The sequence below is a fragment of the Bos indicus genome, chromosome 7 (genome assembly GCF_029378745.1).
Source record: "Bos indicus isolate NIAB-ARS_2022 breed Sahiwal x Tharparkar chromosome 7, NIAB-ARS_B.indTharparkar_mat_pri_1.0, whole genome shotgun sequence".
NCBI classification, from domain to species: domain Eukaryota; kingdom Metazoa; phylum Chordata; class Mammalia; order Artiodactyla; family Bovidae; genus Bos; species Bos indicus.
Window position 1 is genome coordinate 26,381,203 of NC_091766.1, and position 25,386 is coordinate 26,406,588.

The 25,386-nt window shown below is 40.0% G+C and overlaps 1 protein-coding gene across 3 annotated transcripts in view; it reads right to left on the minus strand.

The window, feature by feature from the left end:
- MEGF10 (multiple EGF like domains 10) overlaps positions 1–25,386 on the minus strand; it is a 269,210-nt gene that overhangs the window by 40,803 nt on the left and 203,021 nt on the right. For all 3 annotated transcript variants that reach the window (XM_070793223.1, XM_019964614.2, XM_019964615.2), the window contains 5 exons: positions 20,677–20,923; positions 18,735–18,855; positions 14,646–14,782; positions 8,000–8,212; positions 1,041–1,215 (listed from right to left, as the gene is read on the minus strand). In XM_070793223.1, the coding sequence (XP_070649324.1) occupies positions 1,041–1,215; positions 8,000–8,212; positions 14,646–14,782; positions 18,735–18,855; positions 20,677–20,923 (893 nt within the window). The remainder of the gene's footprint in view (positions 1–1,040; positions 1,216–7,999; positions 8,213–14,645; positions 14,783–18,734; positions 18,856–20,676; positions 20,924–25,386) is intronic.

Genomic DNA, 25,386 nt, shown 5'->3' on the forward strand with positions numbered 1-25,386 from the left:
AATCCTCTGTCCTTGCTCATACAAGTAGATATAGAACAACAAACTGCAGCTGTAAAATTATTGTCTATAAATAAACATAAATATGAACTATACATTAAATTGCAATGATTCCTAGACTGCTTTATATAATATGTAATATGATCAGTAGGTAAGGCAAAGAAACAGAACACATTTAGCCTGCAGCATGATTCAATTTATTATCTGACAGGGAGCATTAAACACAGAAGTTGGTCACCGAAGGTGACTGGAGGTCACCTCCTTTAAAAGCAGAAGAGACAAAGAGACTCTTAAGGCTAATTCAAGGGCTCAACCAAAGCACTGTGACCCAGCTTAGAAAACCCTGTAAAGATCTCAGCTCTGAGACTTTGTGACCCACTTGTTCTATATTATATGCTCTGGAATAGTCATCAACATTCTTCACAGTTTAATGTTCTCTTTAAAATGGGAGAAAATAATTCAACAGCAGCCCATTTTCCTTTAAAACAAAAATTACTAATCTGTGGCTAAGAAATCCTGAAAACTAGCAAAATTCTGCTCTATGAGCTTATAGGCATATTTGAAAGGTCTGGATTCTCAAAGGGACTGAAAAATTTACATACTACTAATCCTTGGCTGTTAATACATAATAAATGCTAACTATGCCTTCAAATTGCATGGAATTAAAACATAAACTGTGGACAATAAAACATATCCTATTTGGAAAAGTAATTTCTTTGCTGCCTATAAATTATCTACATGATGAGATAATTACATAGTTACATAAGGAATAATTACATCTTACTTCATGATACATATTAATTAAATTATTAAATATTAATGCCACTTTAGAGTTTCACCAGCTTGCCCAGGCATCATTCTCAAGTAATTACTTATACCTCTTATTATTTTTTTTCTCTTTATTTTCTTCCTTGTTAATGATGCAATTGGTTTTTAGCACATTCACTGGACTTCAGAGAAAGGTCATATAAATCATGGTATCGATGTGCTCCAAGCTGCACCCCTCCTCTCCTCCTTCTCTGGAAGTAGCCCAAGCCACTCACTTTGAATCCTGGGGCACAGATGCACTTTCCTGTCACGCTGTCACAGTCAGCCCCATTCTGGCAGCTGCAGATCTGTTGGCAAGCTTCCCCATAGAATCCAGGAGAACACGTCTCATTACAGTAGAGTCCCGACCAGCCTGGCTTGCAGGCACACTCTCCAGACATGGGGTGACAGCTGAGGGATGTGGATGAAAAGAGCAAGTCACTCATGGGTAAACATGACACCCAAGGCTTGTACAAATGTTGCTCTAGCCATGATCACGAAATGTGTTGGTAATTCCATACATAACAATTTAAACTTCATTCTCAGGCTTGATATGGTTTAATTAATCGGCTGAAACCTGACTGGTACCACAAATGTTGCATGAAATCAGCATCATGCTCTAGCAGGATGACTCTTGTAACTGTGTCCCTTTGTCTGAAACTCATTTTAATTTTTGTCAAGTGAAAGCACTAATACAATAAGAGGTCAACTAGATAAGACGATCTGAAGAACTCCATCCAACGAACACCACCAAGTCAGTTAGCAAGGGTCATGTCCAAGGAACCCCAGAAGCAGTGACTTTCCAGCCTAGCCTACTTCTCTCAGGTCCCCATACCTGGTGGCGGAGCAGCTGTCTCTACCTGAAACGGCAGCCACATTGATGGGCCAGGCAGCCAGCTGTCATTCCACAGCAAATGGACACATCAGCTGCGCTGAGGCACGGGTTAACGAGGCTCACACAATAGGGTGCTCTGTATGGCTCAAAACACATGTGCTTCTCGCCAAAGGAAAATCTGAACAATCAAACCAGCTCTGCTCACAACTGGAAGACTGTTGAAGATGGTCTTCCTCCCCTAATGGAGATAAAACCCTCCCCTTAACTTGGGCCGTAACAAAACCCACTGTCTCATCTAGACATCTGCTAAATGACCTCTCACCAGAGGACTGTTCACAGATTTTCTGCAAAGAACCATGACCTGGAAGGGATAAGGACTGAGGCTGTAAATTCCAGCTCTCCCACAGCCTGGCCAACCACAGTGAAAGCACATAACCTCCCTGGGCCTGACATCCTAATCTGTCAAATGAGGGTCTCGCCACACCTTATCTCATTTCCTATCTTTTTCTTAAAGAAATTGGCTGTGGGTTAGATAGCTTGCTACTCATTTTCAGAAATTTATTTAAATATGCTTTTGGACCCCTGTTGCCACCAAGTGCCCATAAACAAAGGCTTAGGCTTCCATCACAAGCATGACTCGGGAAACATGGAATGAAGGAATATCCAAGCACAACCCTATATATAAGATGGTTTCTTGGGTACAGAAGATTTGGATTCCAAAAACAAGGTCTGAATCTCAAATCTTCTTAGAATTGCTGAGATGTATCTATCTGGTATTTATCATTGGGCAAAACACCCAACATCTCCATGGCTTCTCAAACTTAACCCATTAAACATGGAGCCCTGGCTCTCCCCTTTCTTCATTCCTCACTCAGTGTTTCCTCTCCATTGAAAGTGAAAGTGAAGTCACTCAGTCGTGTCCGACTCTTTGCAACCCCATGGACAGTAGCCTACCAGGCTCCGGGTCCGTGGGATTTTCCAGGCAAGAATACTGGAGTGGGCTGCCATTTCCTTCTCCAGGGGACCTTCCCAACCCAGGGATCAAACCCGGGTCTCCTGCATTGCAGACAGACACTTTACCATCTGAGCCACTAGGGAAGCCCTCTTTCCACAAAAGCAATGGAACCAACCAGCCACTCAGTAGTTTAAGTTAAAAACCTCAGTTATTCTTAATAACTCTCTCTCTCACCTCCTATATTGCCTTCATCACTAGGACCTAACCATTCTAACTCCACAATATATCTTGACTCTATCCATATCTCTCCATCTTCAGAGTCACCATCCTACTCCAAGGCAAGGGCATCTGTCTGCTCCACTCCTGAAGAGCTTTTCAATCTTCCTCCCTGTGTTCACTCATGAATCATCAACTAAAAAACAGATCATATGGTATCACCTTCCTTAAAATTCTTCAAAGGCTCCCTTAGAAGCCTACACTCAGAGTAAAATGCATACTGTTTAATATAGCTAGAGTGAAAATTATTTACTGTCTAAACCAAGGCATTTTTAAGAATGAAGAGAAAGTTACTAATAATTACATTGGGACAACAGACCTAAACCAAACAGTTCTGAGACATATATCTGAGACATCGGATAAATGATGACCTTAGGAGCTGGTGATGGACAGGGAAGCCTGGCGTGCTGCAGTGCATGAGGTTGCAATGAGTTGGACATGACTGAGCAACTGAATTGAACTGAAACCCAGCCCACAGGCCTTCATCAACTGGTCACTGCTTACTTTTCAATCTTTTCTTTCATCATTATTCTCTTTCTTTATTACTATGTTCAACTGCAATAGATTTCTTTTATTTTGTAAAAGCATTGAACTTTTTCAAAGTTAAGGGCTTCACATGGGCTATTTCATGTGCCAGGAATGCCATCTCCCAACTCCTGGCCTCCATCTCTCAATCTTATCCTTCCAGGCCCAGTTTAAATCTCTCTTCCTTAGATAGGCCTTCCCCGACCAAGCACATTTCAGTTAGGAATCTCCTGTTATTCTCTTTCATTGCCCTCTGCTCATCTCACTTGTCAAGATCTGTAATCTTATGCTTGTTCTTACAGTCCTTCCCTTGTCTCCCTTCCCCTCTAGGCTTCGAGCTCCAGAAGAATGAGAATTGTGTTTCGTTATCATACAGTAGGCCCATGGTAAACACAGATTGAGTGAACAGGTGAAAACATCAGAGTTGATTGTGTGTGTCGGCGGGGTGGGGGGCAGGGCGCAGAATCTGCCTCCCCTGATCTCTCCAAATCATCCAGCCTTGTTAAAATATAGTCTGTATGTCTGTATACAAAGGCCAGATGTCCCCTAAAATTAGTTTTTAAAATCTCAACTTTATAGCTTAAAAGGAATCACCATTAATTGCAGGGAACAGTCATTTAAGTGACATTTATGATGACACTGCAAGCGGATGTACAGACCAGCGCTGAATGTATGCTAACACCATGCTAAGCAATCCCTGTGGATGATTTCATTTAATGCTCACAACGTTAGGTATGACTCTATTTTTTAAATGAGGGAACAGAGACCTGGAAAGAGGTACTAATTATTCCAAGTCTCGCGCAGGTAATGGCAGAATCAAACTTGAACCCCGATTTCTTTCTTTGTCTCCACACCAAAGGAAAAGGAAATTTGATAGCAGTCTGATAGGAGGGCTAGATATGAAAAGGAATTGTTAAAACTTAGGATTTTGCACAGATAAAAGGGTTATTATTAGGACCAATAGAAGCCTAAATTGTGCAAAAAGCAGGGACAAATTTAATTTATTTTAGCAAGGCCCTACATATTACAAAAAAGAAATATTCCAAATGGTGAACTGGTTAAAGTAGCTTACCTTAAGATAGATACTGTTTTTAAAAAGGACATATTTTGGTAGGAAATGTTACTCAATAATAAAAGTCCAAAAACAACATACATGGTATAGATATAAATGTTAAACAGAATAGACAATTCAGGGATAGGGAATTGACCTAAGCTAGAGGCAGACAGAGAAATTGATATTCAATGCCCCCCGGTGAGTATTAGTGCAGCACACTGGTTCTCAGATTGATTGACACCAAAATTAGTATTCTGCAATTTGTAATTACATGTAGGAAACTAGAGCACTTTGGAGGCATTTGATGGGCTCTCATGCAGGCAGCTTAATTGGTAATGAGATTTACGTGTCGTTGTTAGAGGAGCAGAGTGGAGGTGGAAGGGCAATATCCTCCTACCTGATTTCTTTCTAAACAACAGATTGCTTTGTGTAATATGGAAATTGGATTATACACAGATAGGAATACCTACCATTTTATACATTTATATATATAACTAGATTAAAACATTCTAGTAAATTTTTCAACTTAACAGTTCAATTATTACAGGTATCCAATATAATGTTGGCAAAAATAGAAAGAGTCACTGAACTTCCTTGTATTCATTTCCTTAGATATTATTAATGCTCAAATATATGACAATTAGGTGGCATTTGCAAGTATGCACATCCTGATTGCCCACAGCTATTAAATGTTCTTATTAACAAGAGCTAATATACATATCTCATGTGGAATCTCAGTGAATCTTGAATTTTGTTTTCCTATTCAAAATTATTTCCACTACAAAAGTCAGTTTTAAGAATTCCTGGTCACAGAGAATGCCCTTAGGCTCTATAATAGTACTGTAATTCAAAATACTAACATCACTTATAAATATATTTAAATTCATTTCAACCTTATGATAGCTTGAAAAATAAAAATGGTTACAGATGCATTGTAACTCCACCCCCTAAGAGGTAGAGTATAAGGAAGCTGGACTTGGTTATGATGCCTTCTCTGTCTGGAGAGACATTAGCAAATGTGGTATAACCAAAGGTTTGAAAAGCATTTGCATGTTGGGGCTTGCCCTGTCTCTTACAGTTGTTGAGAAGCCAGTTACCATGTACAGAAGCTCAGGCTAATGTGCTAGATTACTGGGGACATATGGCTCAGTCACTCCCATCACTCAGCCAAATGCTAGACATGTGAGCAACACAGGAATTCCAGCCTCTAGTTGATCTGCCAACTGAATACACACAGACCACCAGAAGAACCACCAAGCTGAGCCCAACCCAAGGAGTCAAGCAAGAAATCATCAGCTAATAAATAAATGTTGTTTTAAATCCCTAAGTTTGGGATAGGCTTTTTTGTTGTTGATGTTTTATACAGCAAAACTAACTGATACAAACCCTTACTCAAATATATGGCTTCCATATATGTCAATATGTGAACATTCATAGAACTCAAAATTTACCTAAAGATACTATAAATTAATAGTTCTCATTTCATTAGTTATCTCATTAATTATAACAAAGGATTTTAGGATAGACATCATGTATTATGCAATAGCAAGCTACACTCTTGTCTGACTAAATGGTAGACTAAACTTTGAATTAATACAAAGATACTATGCCTTTTGGTTCAAAGGAACTTTGTGTTTTCAGGAATTTTACATAGAAGTCCTAGATTTAAGAGTAGAAGGGTGGCTCCAACTATGAATTCAAGAAGACAAGAGTCATATAATCAATTGTCAATTGGTTTTAATAGGAATTTGTACAAGTTAATCTTTTAAAATAGCTTTTATTATTTAGGGAAGCACTTCATAGGCTAACGGTCTTTGATCTTCTGATTATCTGTTATATTATCAGACAGATTTTAGTGTTATTTTGATCTATGTACCTAACAAATAAGTTCATTTACTTCTTTGTTAAAGCATATGTGTTTAGGTACACATGACCTATGTCAAAATTATACAGTATTGACATCAATCAAATAACTGTCAACTTGTACCCTGCATCTACTATTATGATAACTAATTTCCGCAAAATCAACATTTCCTCTGCTTCTCCAATTCTTCTCAAAGCAGAGATCCTTTGTATAGGTTTATTAATCTATTTGATTTCAGACTGTATCTACATTCAATGAAAGAGCACACTGGCATTAAAAAATCCTTAGCTATTTCTAATGAGAATTACCTTTCGTTGGGACAAACCTTACATTGCAGGAAAGGCAGCCAAAATTCAATGCTGGAGAGTTGAAAAACAACCAAAATCCTGTAGAGACTATTCATTTTTACTCTCCCAAATGTTTATTTAACCTGTCCTGTAAAGATGGTGATATTTCCCAATGAAGAAGGCCAGAAATTGACTAAAGAAGCTTGCTAACTGCTGGAGACACATTAAGAATGCACTTCTTTAATATGCCCACTAAAATGTATTTCAGTGCATGTACACACTGCAAAGTCTTTTTTTTTTTTTTTGCTCCCAACAATGGTTTAAAGAAGAGACCAACCACAGCCTTCTATTTACTTTTAACTTTAGTGCATTTGAGATTTAATGTGACCACAAGTTATCTTTCAGAAGCATAAATGAAGTAACAGTTGTGCTGAATGCAAATAAAAGTAATCCTGGTATCATCCGAACTGCTATATAATGTACCACATTATAGTCAAACTCAACTTTTCCAGCAGTATGTAAGCGAGGCCCAGAATTCTAAGTGATGTGTATCTGGTCCTTGGGGGAGGCAGAGGAAGAAATGGTTGGAAAGACATTTTCAGGGGCAGACAAAGTACAGTAAAGTGGGTGGGATTTTGGTTTCCTGTTCTTAAGTTCTTCAAGAGATTTTTGCGCCTTTAAAAGACCCCTGTGAGTTCTGTGTTCAAGTAATCAGTTCTGAACACACATCTCACATGTGACAACCACAAGTGAAGCACTTTCTCAAAACTTCCACACTTCCTGCCTATACAGACTTTGAGTAAAGAGGCCGCCATGAGAATCATTCTGTGATGGTTATACATACCCAACTGGGCTTAACCTATGTCTCTCATTGCGTCTTGGCTGCTAAGGGAATGTCACAGAATCCCTCTCTTAGGGAAACATTGTACTAACCTCAGCAAGTTTAATTTTTTCCAGTGGTCATTAACAGAGAATAGGATTTCATATGCACAGCCATAACAACTTCAGCACTTTTGACTTGGACCACTGGGTATAAAAGTCTTCCATATACTGAGTGGTTCCTGCCCAGGATGATCCAGAGGCAGGAAGCGTCTCAGGATGGGAATATCTCTGCCGATCCCTCCTTCTAAATAGTGGATAGTGTGTGTTAGTCACTCAGTCGTGTCCGACTGTTTGTGACCCCATGGACTGTAGCCTGATAGGCTGCTCTGTCCATGAAATTCTCCAGGCAAGAATATTGGAGTGGGTTGCCATTTCCTCCTCCAGGAGATCATCCTAACCCAAGGATCGAACCTGAGTCTCTTGCATTGCAGGTGGATTCTTTACCATCTGAATCATCAGGGATCCTGTAGTGAAAACTTTAACAGAACACATCACTCCAGGGGCAGCTGACCCTCACCTGAGAGTGTTGTCCACATGGCAGGGACACCGCTTGTCACATCTGATGCCATAGAGTCCTTCTGGACACAGGCGTGCTTCACAGCGGTCACCAGAAAAACCTGCTTCGCAGAGGCATGAGCCACTCACATGGTAACACTTTCCTCCATTGACACACTGGCAGGTCTCCGCACAGTGAACTCCGTAGGTGCCAACGGGACACTCATCCTGGCACCTGTCATGCAGGAGATGGGAGTGTAAGATTAGTCAGTGCCTTGTGAAAATAAACACATTTTGTTGTATAACACACTTAGATCCTTTTTGGATTTCATATTTACTTAGTGATTGTCCCATCACAGATATGAAAAGCATTAAGAAAAATTATAATGGTAACAGTCATATAACCTGTTTAAAGAAATAGTAAAATCAAAAACAAAATATGAATTTGGGATGGGAAGCATGTTTTATACCTAGTCCTTGCTAAAGGTATACATAGCCCTTTAGTAGATAACAGGAAAGAGAGAAAATGAATTGCCCAAGTGTGAGCCCCAGCCCATTATTAGAGAATTAAAACATATGCTCTCTCTCAAAAAATGAAATAATGCCATTTGCAGCAAACATGGATGGACCTGGATATTATCATGTTGAGTAAAGTAAGTCAGAGAAAGACAAACATCATATAATACCACCTACATATGGAATCTAAACAAATGACATAAATGAATTTATTTACAAAACAGGAACTGACTCATACACACAAAAAACAAACTTATGGTTACCAAAGTGGGTCGTGGGTAGAGGGAGATAAATTAGGAGTTTGGTGTTAACAGATACACACTACTATAGTCAATATATGTAAACAACAGGACCTACTATATACAGCATGGGGAACTATACTCAGTATCTTTTAATAACCTAAAATGGAAAAGAATCTGAAAAAGAATATGTATGTATAACTGCATCACTTTGTTGTTCACTTGAAACTAACACAACATTGTAAATTAACTATTCTTAAATAAAATACATGCTTTCCCCATTTCAAAGTGAAAACTTTGGAGCAAATTCGAAACAAAATGTTAATTCTCTTGGCTTTTATGTTGATGTTAATTTTTAACCTCAGCCACGTGTCTATCTTTTCAAAGCTGAATGGCAATAACGGCTCCTTATTCAGAAAGTTTTGCAACTTGACAAAGAAAGTCCTCCTTTGGGAGGACTTTGGGAAAATCTGAGCTGTTGAAATCAGGTGTCCTCAATTTCAACCTGGGGAACTCCTGCCAGGAGGCGGTAGAGAGACTGTGAGTTCCCCGAACACAACATTTTTATTAAGTGGGGTTTTGTCCTTTTGGGAAGAAGGGCTACCAAACAGCAAGGGAAAAAAAAATCATATCTCAAAAATCCACCTTATTTTCTTTTAAAAAATGGCCTTAGATTGTGGCATGAGGATATGCTGTGGGTAAGTCAGATCGGGTGGGAAGCCGAGTTGCTGGAGGGACTCAAGAAGAGAAAATCCTCATGGCTCCATGGAGCGTATGCCCTGCTATTGGGCCAGCTTTTTCTTTCTGACCAGGCAAGGTGACTTGATAGGATTTTCTGCAGCAGAAGGAGTGCTTTCTGCCAAGGGAAAGGCAGCCGGAGTCTTGCTTAGCCAGAGTGCTGCCACAAGCAGAGTACTCTTTGTGAGTCTCAGCAGCCACTTCCCATGTGGCTCTCAAGTCATGCCAGACCCAGAGTCAAAAATGTAGGTCAGCACTGCATTTTTTCAGATGGGTACAAGGCAAGCAGCAAGTGCACGATAATGAATCCAAGCAGACTTCAAAGCAACAGGAAAGGGGCTGAAAAGCAAACATTTTCCACAAGGCTTTGCATATTTTTAATGATAGGGTGTGGGGACTAACAATACCAGGGCTGGATAGGATTCTAGTTTAGAGCAGAGGATAAATCTTGAGAACTCTTTGATATTTTTCTGGTTAACTCTGGCTCTGACATATTTAGGGAAAAGGGACTCTTGCAAATTTGGTTTCACAGACTGTAGACTTTTTTTCAATAGGCAAAGTCTTCAAATCACTCACTCAACAATGCATTAGAGTTCTGGAGTAATTGAACTAAGTTCATTTAGCATAAAATCAGATGTGTGTTGCAAAGTTACACAGGAGTATACCTATTTTTAGACCAGAGTGTTTTTTAAAGGCACTCTATTTTTAACTTCTAAGCAGCTTTACTAAGCCAAGTCACTTCGTTTACTCCCCAAAATGTAAACTTTAGAGGAAGAAATGCTGTCGGTCAATCATCGGGCCTCTTCATGGCTCCGCCAAAGGTTGGCAAGACGGTTTGGCAACCTATCTGTCCTTGCAAGGCAATACCAGAAAAAAAGAAAAAGTTATGCTTAAGGTAAATCATATTACTAAAAGAAACCCAAATGCTACATTCTGGACTCCAGGATTTTAACTTGGGGAAAAGCACAGCTCTAAAAATGGGGAACAGGAGAGTAATGGGAAGCACGGGAAAACGTCTGCCACCAAAGACAGGGGAGCGTGTGACTATTCTATCCTATCTTGGCAGAGACTTCCTTCTCTCTGAGCAAACAAAATCCATAATAGCTGGGCATGACCCAGATTTACCTTTCTAACCTATAATTAAACACACTACTAAGTTTGTGTTTTAAACGGCAAAAAGCCATTCGAATTTTTCTTACGAAAGTAGTCAGTAAAGCTTGGTTCACCATCCTGCTTCTTTTCCATCAGCGTTGCGCTTGTAAGAGGAATCCTGTTAGTTGCCACCTACCACACCAAAGTGGTAGGATATCTTTCTAGAAGTAGACCTTTTCCATCTTGAGAATAAACCCAGTGGTGAAGTAGATCACACCCTTCTCATTGGCTGGATTAAAAGTCTTTGTCAAGCAATCTTACCTCCCTTTTGGGCTCATTTTTCTGAAAGAAGCATCATTTCCCAACAAGTTTTATGCCCTCAGTGTTGCTTTTGTGGCCCCATGTGGAATAAGAAAAGTAATCTTAGAAGTCACTAAAAGAGGAAATACTTTCTTTCTTAAGAGATGGCAGAGAGGAAGATAAAAATACAGCAATAAATACTGGCCACAGTAGAAATATGAAAATATGAAGTTCCTATTTTATTTTACTTTTTTTTAGATTTTTTGAAATAATACCCTGGAGTTTGGAAAAACGGACACACATTAAGCTGTGATAATCTGGTAAGACATGACACTAATGCCCAAACCAATGAGGGTCACAGACTTGTTTGACTATCATTTTGATTATCTTATTGCATCTCACTGTGAACTTATAGAAAAGAAAGTGCGTTAGCATGGAAGGGGTGCCACGTCCCATTTTCTCCTTTGTCCTTTTACGTATGACCTTCCAGAATGACCAGAATAATTGGGCCAAACCATGATTTACTGTGAAAGAATCACATTCCTCATCAGACTGGGATCAATAGATCAGCTGCCTGCCTTTCAAACCCCTGAAACCGCTGCTCTTGGGAAAATATTTATATAAAGAACACTGGGAAAGAGTCAGCTTTTCCTCCATACTGGAAGCAGAAAAGACTGCCTCTGTTGAAGACCAATTCTGCATCCCCCCAATTCCTGTCTATAACTCTGGACTTCCCCTCCCTTGGCCCACATTCTTCTTCACTGTGAGGGTGGTTCAGAGCACAGCATAGCATAACATTCTGGGGCTTTCCTTTAACAGTGTGCATGACTGATCCACAGACCTCTCCACCCAGCTAACACGTAAGAGGCAACAATCATGTACATGGACCCACGCTAGGCCATCAAAAGCCCCAGTGCAGTGATGCCACGACAACCCATCAGCATTAAGAACACTCTTTCAGCCCCTTCAGAAGGAGTGCTGTGAGGATCTGAGAGCCATCATACTCGGCTGTGCCACATGACCCTTCCTCACCACACCGTCCTCTGAAACCATCCCACAAACCCTACAGCCTATTATGTGGGCAGCCCACGAGCTGCTCTGTCTGCCTACGAGGTGCCTGTTTCGTTTGTTCTGCGTCCTCTCTGGCTGGGAGAGCCATCCCCACATCCGGGGCGCACTCTGGGCCAGCTGCCTGTGGTGGTACCTGCTCCCCTCTGGCCTGACCTCAGGGGTCATGTTTCGCTGACTTCTCAAAACAGGGGAAAGGGCAAGGACCCTTGGCCCTCGGACTGCTTTCCCCACACCTCCTGCCACAAATGGTTGCATAACCACTGTTTCTTTCACGCTGACAAATGTGCTTGATGTCATTGTGTTGTGAGTATGTGTGTTTCCGTGTATCAGAGAAGAATTGGAAACAGGAGTCATGTCATCAGTTCATCAAAAAAAAAACCACAACTGTTATAAAAACAAGTTAAGAAGCAAGTTCCTTCTTCACTTTCCTCTCTTACTCTGGCTCTTTGCCTGCCTGGCCTCAAATCAAAACTTCACCTGAAAATTAACTATTATCCCCTTTTCCTGTGTTCTAAATGAGTATAAGCCTGCCTGTATGTTTGCTGATTTTATGTTCCTTGAATTTGAGACAAATCCAGACAGGGCAAGAAAACTATTATATTTAAATTTTTAGTGTCCAAAAATATTACACAGAGTTATTACTTAGGGTTCTGCTTGGTCCCATGCCTCTCTTGCCCTGATTCATCTTTTTATATTAAGACTTTAATACAACATGGATCCAGAATTCATCTAACAACCTCATTTTCCAAAATACAATCATAAACCAGGAAGCAGGGCACAAAAACTTTCTGAGTACCCCAATTACATGTTATAGAAACCATGTGCTAAAGGTGCCAGTAATTCATAACATCAAAAATTAAGGAAAATACACAATTGTATTAATGAAACTAAACAGATATTACTTAAAAAGTTTCTAACAAAAACAGGGATTTTTAAAAAACTACTCAAAGATGAAAAAGATCATCTACTAGAAACCAGTAACAAACAGGAAACTATACTGGAGCCATTTTCAATAAAATTAGGAAGAAGATAGGAATTCCCACTTTTATCTATATTTGTCAACATTCATTTAGAAGTTTGGGCTTCCCTCATAGCTCAGTTGGTAAAGAATCCACCTGCAATGCAGGAGACCCTGGTTTGATTTCTGGGTCAGGAAGATCTGCTGGAGAAGGGATAGGCTACCCACTTCAGTATTCTTGGGCTTCCCTTGTGGCTCAGCTGGTAAAGAATCTGCCTGCAATACAAAGGACCTGGGTTAGATCCCTGGGTTGGGAAGATCCCTTGGAGAAGGGAAAGGCTACCCACTCCGGTATTCTGGCCTGGAGAATTCCATGGACTGTATAGTCCATGTGGTCGCAAAGAGTCAGACACCACTGAGCAACTTTCACTATTCCACTGTACTATTTATAAGTTTAAATTAATGCAATCACTCAAGTAAATGACACATTACAAACACTGAAAAGAAGAGACTAATTTATCTTTATCTGTAGATAATAAAATAACCTTAGGGTTTGCTAAAAATAACATGAGAATTAAATAAGAAGTTTGGTAGAGTGACTAAATAAAAAATAAATATTCAAAGGCAAGACTTTCTTTATCCAGAAATATCCAATTAAAACTTAAATGGGATTCTTCAAAAACTATAAAATACTTATAAATAAATTTCCTAAGAAAGTGTGAAGCCTAAATTGGAGGGGGAAAACACCCTACAGTAACTTATCAAAAGTCATAGACCAGAATTTTAGAAATAAAAAAATTAGAGAGGAAGGTTAAAGGAATTTTTAATTCACAGATATAAAAAATAATGATAGCTAATATTTATACAGTTTCTAGATATCATTCAAGTTAATAATCACTAGTATTTATACAGTTCATAGAATCACTCAACTACAATAATAGCTAATATTTGGAAGATTTAGCACTGTTCTAAAAGCGTTAATGTACTCATTTAATTCTTAACAACAACCCTAGAAGAAAGTACAATTATTGTTTGAACATTATAGATGAGCATATTTCCAAGGACAGAGGTTTCAAATTCTTTGTTTGTATACTTTTCTGCCTCTCAAGCCTCTTTCTCTAATTTTACAGGCACAGCTAACAAGCTTGGTTATCAAATCTTTCAGGATACAATGGATTAAAGAGCAAATTAGAAGCTGTAGGCTGAACAAAGCACTCTGGGTAACACTTTACCACCTAACACACAAAACGGACAAGCTGTGGATATAAAACCACACCCCACACAAGCATCAGGAGAGACCTGTAAGTCCCACCGGATCTTACTCCTATCACCACCACACAGTGAAACGACACATATTCTTAAGAGTACACAGTGTCATAGGAAGGTAACTTTATGCCTGACATATTTTTTAAAGATAAAAAATCTATCCAGAAATCTTTAAAATGTTAGAAGTGTTGGGGTTTGAAGTGGCTGCCCTAATCACTTAACTGTGTAGAACTGATCCATCATGGGTTTCTGATATTTTCTCATTTAAAAAAAAAATGCTTTCTCTGCATCTTCAATTCACCATTGTTGTCAGCGGTCCAGTTGCTATGCACTGAGTTGGGAAGGAATCTGTCAAATACACTGATACCTTAGAGATGCTTCTGGGAAGATTATAGAATAGTCACAGACAAATGGTCATAAATGTGCTCCCTGGACCTTCCCAGCTTCGCTTCCATGCAATAGTCAGAGAGGCACACGGCTGCCCTTACCTTTCCCCTGTGTAGCCGGGACTGCAGTGACATTGGCCTGTGGCAGCATCGCAGGTCCCTCCATTATGGCACTGACATTCTTGCGAACAGTTCTTTCCAAAGCGACCCTCGGGGCAAGGCTGACCACACACTGTGCCCTGCATTCAAAGAGACTTGGAAAATTAGATGGGCCTCCAGTCGGGGAAGGGTCAAAGAGAGAGAGAAGGGAGAAAAGAGAGGAAAGGCAGGGTATGGGAACGGGGCTGCGCAAAGATTAGACAAAGGAGATTTTAGAACACATAAACTGTTTATCACCTCAAAGATGTTAGAAATTCTAAATTGACTTATTTTCTTAGTAAGCCTAAATCTCAAGATACATGCATAGGTGGCAGCATAGTAATCATAAGAGATACCTATGTTAAAAAAAAAAAAATACAGTCACCTCAAATGATTATGGGAACCTAAGGAATTTAGAAATCCTCCTAAGTGTTCTTCCTGTGTCTTACATGTACAGTAAGTGAACAGCACTTATTGAGCATCCATTACATAAATGATAACATCTGGCCCAAATGGAATATTCAAATACTTTACCATATGTTCTAGAGAAAATACACCTTATCGTTGGTTATATTTCTTATAAGCAAGCATTAGAAAAAGGATGGACATTTTGTGTATCTGAATTAACATTAACATTGCCTAAGAAATACTTCAACAGAAACAATTCTAGACATTTTATTTTGGAAGAAAAGACACTTTTACTTTTCAGCAGGTTCAACAAACATTGCTGGGCCAAGATCAATAGGAAAACTAATTTCCTGGGAGAGGAATCAAGAGAGTAACTTGGACACATCTTCTCACCCTAGAGGCTGTCTGTCTTGTCAGATATTGTCATATTTATTCCAGCCCTATGTAGAGAAGCATAAGATACTTTACCAATAAGTCAATGGAATACTCTACTATTTTCTACTTCCTTTGGCTACATAACTTGGCTTTGTAGTTTATCATGTATTGGAGTTACTATTACATCAAACAAAATAACCCCAAATAACAGGGATTTTTACAATGTTTTTAACTGTTGGAAGCTGTTGCTTTGTCCTCCTTCTCTATAAAAAAAGACAGACTGTGGGCACTCTGAAATTGGAGGCTGGCGAACACCAGATGGTTTTGTAAATGTTTATTCTGGATAGCATAAGAAAATGCATTTCCTCTAACTTCTGGCTACCCACAAAGGCAGTTGGTGTGCTAATTAAGTCTCCTCTGGTGGTTTCTAGCTATCTACCAATGAGAAAAGTTCTTCCAGAATCTTGGAACTGAAAAAGCCTTTGAGAGATGATTCAAATCAGTGCTTAAGTGAGAATCATCTATGTGCCAGGCATCGTGCTAAGCTCTGAGAATCAAAGATAAAGTCACAACCTTTAATTAGCTCACAATATGATGAGGGAGACATATATAAAAATAGCTCTAACCCCTCATTCTAGCACAACATATTAACATGACTAGATGAAATAAATATGCCAAGGGTCAATCCATGGTAAGCCAGGGTTCTGGTGAAAATTCTCACTCTCTCAGGAACTACTTACATTTTGTAATGGTCCCACATAAGCTTTAGAGATGCTGTTGAAATACTGTTTGCAAAGAAAGATTAATGTGAGTCAATAGCTTTAAGTAGAATATTATTGGACTTCCCAGGTGGCTCTAGTGCTAAAGAAGCTGCCTGCCAAAAACAAAAAAAAAAAGAAAGAAAGAACCCTCCTGCCAATGCAGGAGATACAGGATACATGGGTTTGACCCCTGGGTCTGAAAGATCCCCTGGAGGAGGGCAGGGCAACCCACTCAAGTATTCATGCCTGGAGAACCATGGAGAGAGGAGCCTGGTGGGCCACAGTCTATACAGTAGCAGAGAGCCCGATACGAATGAAGTGACTTGGTATGCACACAGGACATTATTAGTTGAAATATATACTTGTGTATGTGGAATAGGAATACATAGCCACCTATGAAAAGCACTTAGGATTACTGCCCAAATAAAATGCTGCAAAGAGAAGTGTAACTTGGAAGCTCAGCTGCACTTAGAGAAAAATAACCTGAAACATTCAGTAAGAAACATCCATCAGGGTAGGGGTGCAGAGTATACAGGAGGCTCTGCTTGGGTGATGGAGAGGGCCATATGTCCACCTCCTGGGACTCACGGTCCAAACTCATGGTCACCAGCATCCTACCTCATGACCACTCCAACCCAGAAGAAGAAGAAGGCTTAAACCTCAAGATGAGGCAACTCTACAGACAATGTCTACACAAAAATTCTGCAAGTAATTTTTCTATGGCTCCTCATCCAAAGAACATGGAGCTCCCTGGACACTCTGCTACTTCAGCAAAATCCATCCCTTGCCAAGAACTAAGTAATGACCAGTGTTTGCAAAAGGCTGACTATAAGAAATAAAAGAAGAGAAGGAATCAAAGATATTTCAGCATTTCTACTTTGGGCAACTAAGAGACAAGTGTTGGTTTGCATGAAGACAAAAAAAAAAAAAAAAGTAAAAAGAGAATCACCTTAAGAAAGGTTTAGGTGTATGACAAATTTGGTTCTATGAACACTGACTTTGACAGGCCTGCTTCCAGGTCAGTAGTTCTTCAATAGCTTCTCTATTTGCCTCACCATCAGGCACTCAATAAAAGGCCCCCTTGCACTGACTCTATTGCTCCATGGAGTTTCTCCAGGCTCTGCTTCCTTGTCTTGTCTGCTTATTATTTCCAATTCTTGCCTTCGGTCTTACATTTCTTTTTCACTTCTCCCAGTGGTCTTACCATCTTGAACCCAATCTTACTTCCCATGATTCTGACTGGAAGTGGACTACAAGTCTTCTTTGCTCTATTCCTACAGAAAGGGCAATCCCATGTCTGCCTCCTAAGGCTCCAGCCTAGGCATAGTTCAGGCAGATAGTGACACATGTCTTTAGGTGAAACTAGGGTGGAGAGTCTAACAGCACAGTGACAAATACACATCTGTGTTCAGGTCAGAGAAGGTCAAGGCTGAGAAAAATCAGCTGATGATTGTTAAAGCAATGGATCTTAATGAGATTTCCAGGAAAGATGTATTGTGAGAAAAGAGAAAGACTGGCATGAAACACAGGAAATAAAATGGTATATAAAAAAAGAGGGATTAGGAAAAGAGATCTTTAATAAGAGAGGTAGGAGAAGGGGAGAAGTGGAGAAAGAGATTAGGAAAGGGAGGTAGATGAGCAACAGAGTCAAAAGCTTTGGAGGAATGAAGTAGAATGAAGATGGAGGAATTGTTATTGAATCTGGTAATTACATCACTTGTACCCCTGCAAGAGCAACTTCACTACAGCTCATGGAGATGGAAGGTAGTCATGAAGTAAACTGCTGTTTTGTTTTCTGTATGTTAACGAAGGAAACAGACATTGGTCATTCACTCTCCTGTCTTCAAGCAGACTTTTACAGAAACCAACTCAGAGAAACATGAGCCAATATTATTGCCTGATTTTAATCTACCTAGTAAACCAGCTTTGACATTGTGTATTCCACGTAAGATTAAGCCTGTGAGATACTACACAAAGAAAGAGTATCATAGTTAAAATTTGGGAAGTGTAGTAAGGTACAGATCATTACACTAAAGGCTCCGAGTTCTTCAATACTTGGAAAACTTGACTGACCTCAATAAGTCTCCAGATTCAAAGACCAAATAACTTTTTCACACAATACTTAACCTGTTGAGAATAATGTTCCCAAAGAATAATAATGATCCATAGAACATAATTATGAAAATGCTTATTTGAATACTTACAGTGTTTAACAGATTTTGCTGTCATGTGAAAGGCGAGATATTTCCCTTTTATATCCTGAAGGGAGATGCAGGACAGATGGCCTACTAACTTTTCCATGAGAACCCTCAGTAAACTTCAAGTTCAGGATTTAATCACCTTCTGCCTTCTCTGGACTAAAAAATTCCTGCTTTGAAATGGTCAGATATTTCCAATTTTGAAATTTTTGTCCATGGATATGACATTCTTTTTATTAAAGTTCTCCCCATGCATTTTCACTCGGGTATCCTGAAACAGGGGGCTTTGGCGGGTGGGGAGGGATGCTTACCAGCCAACCAGGAGGACAGGAGCACTCTCCAGTGACGTGATGACATACGCCTCCGTTCTGGCAGGGGCATCTCTGCTCACACTGTGGTCCATGCTTGCCAGGGGGACAAAGATCCTCACAGCTGAGGGATTAACATGTGACAAAGGACACCATAGTTTATCCCAACCTACAACCCTTAGGTTCACAAACACAGCAGCACCCAGGACCCTAAAATAGACAAGCTCCTCTGTTCAATATTGTTCGTTTCATTAACAACAAGAGCACCAATCATATTGACTGGAAGGGTCAAGGGGTCACCTACTCCTTCCCTTTTGGGGGGATATTTTCTACTGAAACCATTTCGATTTGAGGAGAATCTGTCCTATCAGAGAGATGACTCTCACTGGCCACACACTCTTAGTTACAGGGACTATCCATGCAACTCTCAAAAAGCCCATGGGTTACACTGGGAGCGTACTTGGTGTGTTTGTTCTAATCTCAAAGAAGAATGAAACATCTTCACATCACCTAATTAGTACATATTCCTTGTACTCAATTTTTAGCATTCTCTTCTGCAAAATGATGAACCTCCTCCATATTATATGAATATACCTCCTACTTTAAGCCTTTGTCTTTTTTACTCTCCTATAAAATTGCTCCAAATTTCTCAAAGCCTTATTCAACTAGGACCTTGATAAAAACCCATAAAAGCAACATTAACAATTAAATAGTCTGAGATGCTCATCCATTTTCTGAAAATCAGGGCTTTCTTGGCTAATTCAGTTTTTTCTTTAGCTTTACTTTACAGCCTTAACTGTCAGCAGGAAACAGCTACCTCATGAGCCACATTTTTTCAAGTTTTAGTTCTGTGATTTACAGGTGTAAAAATTTTCTCAGTAAGGGAACAAGATTTTTTTTAATCTCACTTTTTTGGGCAAATTCTGCCTCTTAGTCTGTTTGCTAATACAAGCAAACCAAGAATGCCCTTCCCACAAAATAAAGAAAGTAGTAGAGACAAGGGCTTCCCTGGGCGCTCAGCTGGTAAAGAATCCACCTGCAGTGCAGGAGACCTCAGTTCAATTTCTGGGTTGGGAAGATCCCCAGGAGAAGGTATAGGCTACCCACTCCAGTATTCTTGAGATTCCCTGGTGGCTCAGACAGTAAAGAATCTGCCTCCAATGCAGGAGGCCTGGGTTCCATCCCTGGGTTGGGAAGATTCCCTGGAGGAGGTCATGATAACCCACTCTAGTATTCTTGCCTGGAGAATCCCCATAGACAGAGGAGCCTGGTGGGCTACAGTTCATGGTGTCACCAAGAGTCGGACACAACTGAGCAACTAAGCACAACACAGTAGAGATTAAGTACTTGCTTCTATGTTTTCCAGAAAGAATTAAACCATGTGCACATATACTACACGAGGTACAAGTCCTTTTATATTCACAAAACAACACATACATATCTATGAGCATTAAATAACCCAGCTGACCTTTGAGCATAAACTATTTCTAACATCTATTTCCTTCTCTAAGGCACTGAACTCATCCTCTTTTATCCATCTTATTAACTGCCACACAGAGCAGAACGACATGGACCGTTAATAGCCAAAAGTGTAAAATGAATGCAATCGAGGGAGTTATCAAAGTGTGAAATGAATGCAATTGAGGGAGTGTCAAAGTGGAACCCAAATCTGCCCCAGCAACCCCAAATATTGATATTCAACACAACATCCAGGCCCTCTATCTCTGCTCTGCCAAAGGAAGGCATGGAAGCTGGTTCTAAGACCCTGACTGGGCTCTAATGCTCAACAAACAGCAGGAGCACCTAGCGGCCATCACTGCCTGGAGTCCTGTCCCCTCAGTAACTCCTTAGGCAGCCAGAGAGACAGAAGTACAGGAATATGAGGCTGGCGGCAGCAGGAACAGAGAGGGTGGGCAGGCTCTGCTGCCCAGTGGCGATCACTTACAAGGCTCCAGTGTATCCAGGTGGGCAGCGGCACTCCCCCGTGACATGATCGCAGGTTGCTCCATTCTGGCACTGGCATCTCTGGTGACAATCATTACCGTAGGTGCCCTGCTCACAGCGCTCCTCACAGCGCCAGCCCCGGAAGCCCGCAGCGCAGTGGCAAGCCCCTGTGATGGGGTTGCACAGTGCCCCATTTTTGCACTGGCACCGGCTGCTGCAGTGAGGTCCCCAGTGATCACCGTCGCAGGCTGAGGTTGGGGAAAGAAACAGTGGAGGGCATCAGAGTGTGGGTGTGGATAATGGCAAGCTCTTCAGTACCAGCTTTCCTCTCCCCTTGGAGAGAGTGGCTGGATGACCCCTTCATCACCATTTCTCCACTGAGCAGCAGGGCTTGGGTACACACCTATGGCAATATTTCACTGGTGCTCAGCACTGGACCACTTTCTATCACTCCATTACTCAAGCATCGCTTGAGGCCTGTGCTCAGTCTGCTCCCTACACCTGGAGTGTTGTGTGTGATGTGGGCAGAGTCACTGGCTAGGGGAGGGTGTGAGCAGTTGTGGGCAAAGAGGAGGCTGACTAGGCAGGTGGGAATGGTCAGCTTATGCAAGGGTTTTATACACATCAAGAAGTTTGGATTGTATCTAGTTGACAGAGGATTGGTAATAAAGGATTTTAAGCACTGAGGATCAATGGAGATTTGCCTTCTAGTAAGATCAGCTGCCTACAGCATGAAGAAGGGGCAGGAAGGAGCTGACAAGAGACAGGAAACCGGGCAAGAAGCATGGCAGTCAGCGGCTTAGCGACTCACGCAGTGACCAGAGGGATAAAGAAATGACCCACATGCAGTCCACTGTGGAGTGGGCTGATCCTGCTAGCTATGGGCCTGGGCCGAGCTCCTGAAAAGGAAATTGATGTGCTTTCACGATAAATCAGTCAAAATATGTGTGATTGGGAGGTAACCAGAAAAGGCAGGAAAAAAAAAAAAAAAAAAAACTGACTAAAATGTTTAAGTCATTGACTTATTTTAAAAATATAACAAGCCGGAACTTGAAAGTGGACAGCAAATAAACAGATAAGAGATAGATAAAACCAGGAAAGATAAAGGCAATAAAAAAGCATTTAAAAAACTTTAAGGTGCATTTCCCAAGGAAAGGAATACTGGCTTTGATTCAAGTCAACGAGCAGGAAAAAGCAGAGAAGAAAAAAACTTCAGTCGCAAACATTCTAAAATTTATCAAGGGTGACAATAAGCAAAGTCTACTCTTAACATGCGTTGCCTAGTCAGTCATCCATTTATTAATTAGATGCTATAAAAATCACTGGGGAGGAAGTACCCTGCCTAGAGTTCCTAGGATAAATTGCCTTTATGATAAAACAAAATTTCATTTCATAAAAATTTTGTAATGTCAGATACAGAATAAACTATTGAAAAAAACAAAACTAGGCACACAGAAAACAACTTTTTAGACTTGCAGGATTCATCTCCCAGTATTAGAACCTACCTTTCATTTCATAATATCAAGAAATTTAAATGAATAATTCTGTTTCTAATAAGTATGGCTTTAGTCTTATTAGTACTTTAATAAACATAATTTAACACAATTAAATAAAAGCAATGAGAAAGAATTATTGAACCTAAAGCAGATCAAGAAAGCAATTACCTAAGAACAATCTTCTTTCACAAAATAAGATAAGGTGATGGTTCCAAGATGAGATTTCAGCCTAACTATTACTCATATGAATAGTTTTTTTTTATTGCCTGTGGATATGGACAACACTCCTTTTTCTTTCAGTTTTAATTCTTTCAATCTAAGATCCATTCTTTAAAAAATTACATGGTGTGTTTCTTGAAATCCTCCAAGCTATCTCAGTTGGAAAGGAATCTATCTTGTTCTGAAGGTCCCCCAAAGTAAACAAGTCCTTTGTAACTAGGCCCTGGTTCATCAGTCCTAAGAGTAAGGAAAATCTTCATTCTATGTAAGTCAAAGCCATTATTCTATAATTTGATCCTCCCGTTCCCCCACATCTTTTTCACAGTATAGTCAATCTAGTATAGCATTGTTCTCTATATTATAAATGATTTTACTCCTTAAATGTAAATACATCCTTGATGCCAGTATAGCCCAAATATATACTAAATACTACAACTTCAATACTTTGATGTATTTTTTAAAGGTTTATTCAATTTCACACATTTTCTCTGCTGAATCCTCTCCAAAATGTCCATATTCCTTTCAACTTCTGGGAACTTCATATTAAATTAAAGATCCATTTTTCCTTATGTATAATGGAGAATTAATTAATTGACACAAGAAAACAATGTAGCTAATAAATCTACCTTGATAAGGATATCATGATCATGTTAAAAGAATTAAAACAAACAAACAAAATAACAACTCATGAAGGGTTAGAGTCCTTTCCCCTCACTGTGAAACTGGATTAAGGTGGGCTGGAGCATATACATTTTATAGAGTATATTTTACAATAAGAGGTGAGTGGTAGGAAGAAGCCAAGTACTGAGGGGACAGAACTGGTCTCTCTTCTCCTCATAATTCATTTATTTGCCCACCCCCTTCAACAGCTTCTCTTCCAGCACAGCAGTCAGGCAGATATCAGTTCTATTATGATCAGACAAAAACAAAACTCTTAAGATATCTCCTTGTGGCAGAAACAAGTTTATAGCAGAAATTGATGACTATCAGCATCAATCCATCCACCCATGTAACACAGTAGTCAAGAGACATGAGTTCAATCCCTGGGTTGGGAAGATCCCCTGGAGAAGGAAATGGCAACCCACTCCAGTAATCTTGCTGGAAAATCCCATGGACAGAGGAGGCTGGCGGGCTACAGTCGGGGTCGCAAAGAGTCAGACACGACTGAGCACACACACACATCAGCATCAAAGAAAGGGTTAAAGCATTAAAGAAATATTATCGTGCCGACATGGTTAATTTTCTGGCTGTGTCTAAGCGTTGTGGCATGCTTTGAAGTGACAGCTTCTCCCCTCGGGGTTGTATTTCCCTAAAAAAGCCATTGATACATATGCCTCACAATGTGAATACGAGGCACCAATATGGACTCCGTTGGGAGGAAAATCCACAGACAGAAGTCTACAGAAAAACAGACAGGAAGTAGAGTAAGTAAGATACAGAAGCCTGGCTTGAATGTAGGCGTCACTGCGACTTCCTTTTTTCATTTGTCAGATTTAACTGCTTCAGTACATTCACTGTTAAATGTACCCCAGTGAGTTACACAGTTTATCGCACAAAAGCCAGCTTTCTTCCCTGATTACTACATACACAAGAGTATGTTGAGTGTCCCGACAAGAGGCAGAATTTGTTCCTTATGTTTAGTGCCAAGCTTGGACAATTATCCTGAATTCAACTACTGCATTTGGAAAGACAGTTTGAAGAGGGTGAACTCAAATTATCTGGCATCTTTTAGTTAACATTTCACACAAATTTCAAGGGGCAAATGTTTCACTCCTCAAGAACAAGGGACTAGGTTGGTTTCTCCCACTGACAACCTTTTTAAAAATATATGTATAACTGAACCACTGTGCTGTACATCAGAAATTAACACAACATTGTAAATCAATTATACTTCAATAAAATACATTTTTTTAAAAAAACAATGTAGTTAACACGGAAATAGCTTGAATAGCCTAACAGGAAAAGGTAAATGAACAAAATTTCGTTTCCAATTAAAGAAGGGGGTGATGCTTCCTTTACAGCTCCTGGTTTCAGCTCTTATTGTGCTAACAGCTAGGAACAGGCTGTCAGATGCCATGTGCCCAGATTCATGCAGGTATTTCAGGAGACAGCTTACCGAGGGTCTCAGTACAGACAGCTTACTCTAAGAAGCTCTCATAATAAGTTAAACAAATAAAAGGAAATAAAAGGAATTTTAAACTACTATGCAATATCAGAAGTGTACAGTCCATGCTACAAACCCTTAAGGACAACTAGTAGAGCACTGAAGAGAATGGAATTACCCCTGGGCCGTTATGGCTGTAATTTCTAATGACCAGAGGTAGACTCATGGGCTAGGGACTGAAATTGATTCAAGCTGTATCTTTTAAGTACATGCCTTCTGCCAGGCATGGTACTAGACCTTGACTTCAAATAAGAATAATAAAGCTCATGTTTCTACAAGCTTACAGTTTAATGACAAGGTGTCAAGTTAGTAGGCAAGAGCATAAATACCCTGTGATAAGCGGTAAGGTAAGCATATGGACTGGGTACAATGGAAAATGCAAGGATGACATTAACTAGTGTTGGTGAATAGGGAAAGGCTTCCGTAATAAAATGATGTGTAAGATGAGACCTAATGGCATAGTGAATCATATATAGGTAAAGTGCGAAGGATTTGTATGTAGAAAAAGGAGGAACTGCAAGAGGGAGGCTGCAGGCAGTTTTACATTCAGAAAGAATGATACATGCAACAGCCAAAAGGTTTTGAAAAGACAATCATGAATGCTCTCTTGGGGTTCTACACTATTACATCATGGCCCTCATCATCTTTCTTAGCTGTGTGCATAACAAAATGAAGAACAGAAATAAGCAGAGAGGAAGAGATATTAGACATGTCCTCTCCATCAGTCCTCCCCAGCCTGCCACTCAGTCCAGAACCTCTGAGCTTCAGGTACATTCTACAGACCCAATCTGAGATGCTCTCTGAAAAAGGCATTGTGTATTTTCCATGACAC